The sequence below is a fragment of the Austrofundulus limnaeus genome, unplaced genomic scaffold, assembly GCF_001266775.1.
Source record: "Austrofundulus limnaeus strain Quisiro unplaced genomic scaffold, Austrofundulus_limnaeus-1.0 Scaffold3302, whole genome shotgun sequence".
NCBI lineage: Eukaryota > Metazoa > Chordata > Actinopteri > Cyprinodontiformes > Rivulidae > Austrofundulus > Austrofundulus limnaeus.
Window position 1 is genome coordinate 3,430 of NW_013955704.1, and position 1,197 is coordinate 4,626.

Genomic DNA, 1,197 nt, shown 5'->3' on the forward strand with positions numbered 1-1,197 from the left:
CCTTTTCTTTTTCTTTTTTTAAAATTCAGTTTGAAAGAATCCAACCATCCTGACTCTCTGGTCCTGGATGTTCTGTGTATCTTTTCGCAGCACACGTTTGTCTTTCCTGTTTTACTCGGCGAGCTGCTGCTGCAGCCTCACGCCTACCCAAAGACCAAACTCTCCGCTCTGGCAGCGTTAGGACTCGTGGGTCTGGCTTATTTATCTTGGTAAGTGTTCTTGTTTTGTGGCTAAAAACCTCTGTCTCCTTGTGTTTGACTGTAAAGACGAGACGGAGCACGCTGTGACGGTCTAAAAGCTTTTCAAACGTGTTCTTTCAGGATAATCTGGGTGTATGCGTCAGTAGGAATCTGGGTGTATCCTCTGCTGGGGTATTTCAGTGCTGCTGGTCTGATGGGCTTCTTCTTGTTCAACATGTCTGTGGTGACCCTGCTCTACCTGCTCGGGCAGGAGCTGGACGGTCGCCTCTGGAGTACGGCAGAGTCGTCCCGCTGCAGCTTTCTGTCGTGTGCATTTCTAACCTTTGACGTGTCTCTGCTGTTTGTCTCTCTTCCAGGAAAGAGCGAAGCAAAGACGGGCCTATCGTGAGACGTTCAGGTCCAGTCTGCACCACTCCCAACATCCCCTCTACACGTTTTCATTTCATTTGTTATTTAATAAAAATTAACTGAAACCTGTGCAGGGCCTCCTGTTAGAACTGTTTCCTCTGATGAGATACGGAGGGCAAAAAAACTGAACTCCACCCAGATTATTTAAACACTGCATGGACCAAATCTGCTTATTTTTATTTCTGAGGTGATTAAATCAAATAGTGCGAGGCAGCTGCCAGGGTGGGAACGACACGAGCATGAACAGGCACCAAAACAATGTGCAAGGCCAAAAGTACAAACCAGCTTTTTTTTTTTGTAATGATTATTCAAAATTTGCAACTGAAAATGTAGCTGCATGGCTCTCTGGTTGCAAACCCTCAGAAATAATTGAGACTGCGATGAAAAATTTGCCTGTTTTCTCACAGTTTTAGCCTCCCAACTGGTCTCCAATGAGCCCAGTGTGGAGCTAAATTGGGGTCATAAGTTTTGTTCAAAATAAAAAAAATTTTGAAACTGAAAAATAATTTTTAAACTGAAAAAATTTTTTTGAAAATGGAAAAAATATTTGAAACTGAAAAATAATTTTTAAACTGAAAAAATTTTTTTG

General features: G+C 42.4%; 1 protein-coding gene across 1 annotated transcript; it reads left to right on the forward strand.

The window, feature by feature from the left end:
* Positions 1-90: 90 nt before the first annotated feature.
* LOC106511833 (androgen-dependent TFPI-regulating protein) lies at positions 91-677 on the forward strand (the record flags this gene model as incomplete). Its single annotated transcript, XM_014000566.1, is given in 3 exon segments — positions 91-209; positions 321-472; positions 557-677. Coding segments are annotated over 3 exon segments (303 nt in total), but the record flags the coding sequence as incomplete, so codon positions are not given.
* Between the last annotated feature and the right edge of the window lie 520 nt (positions 678-1,197).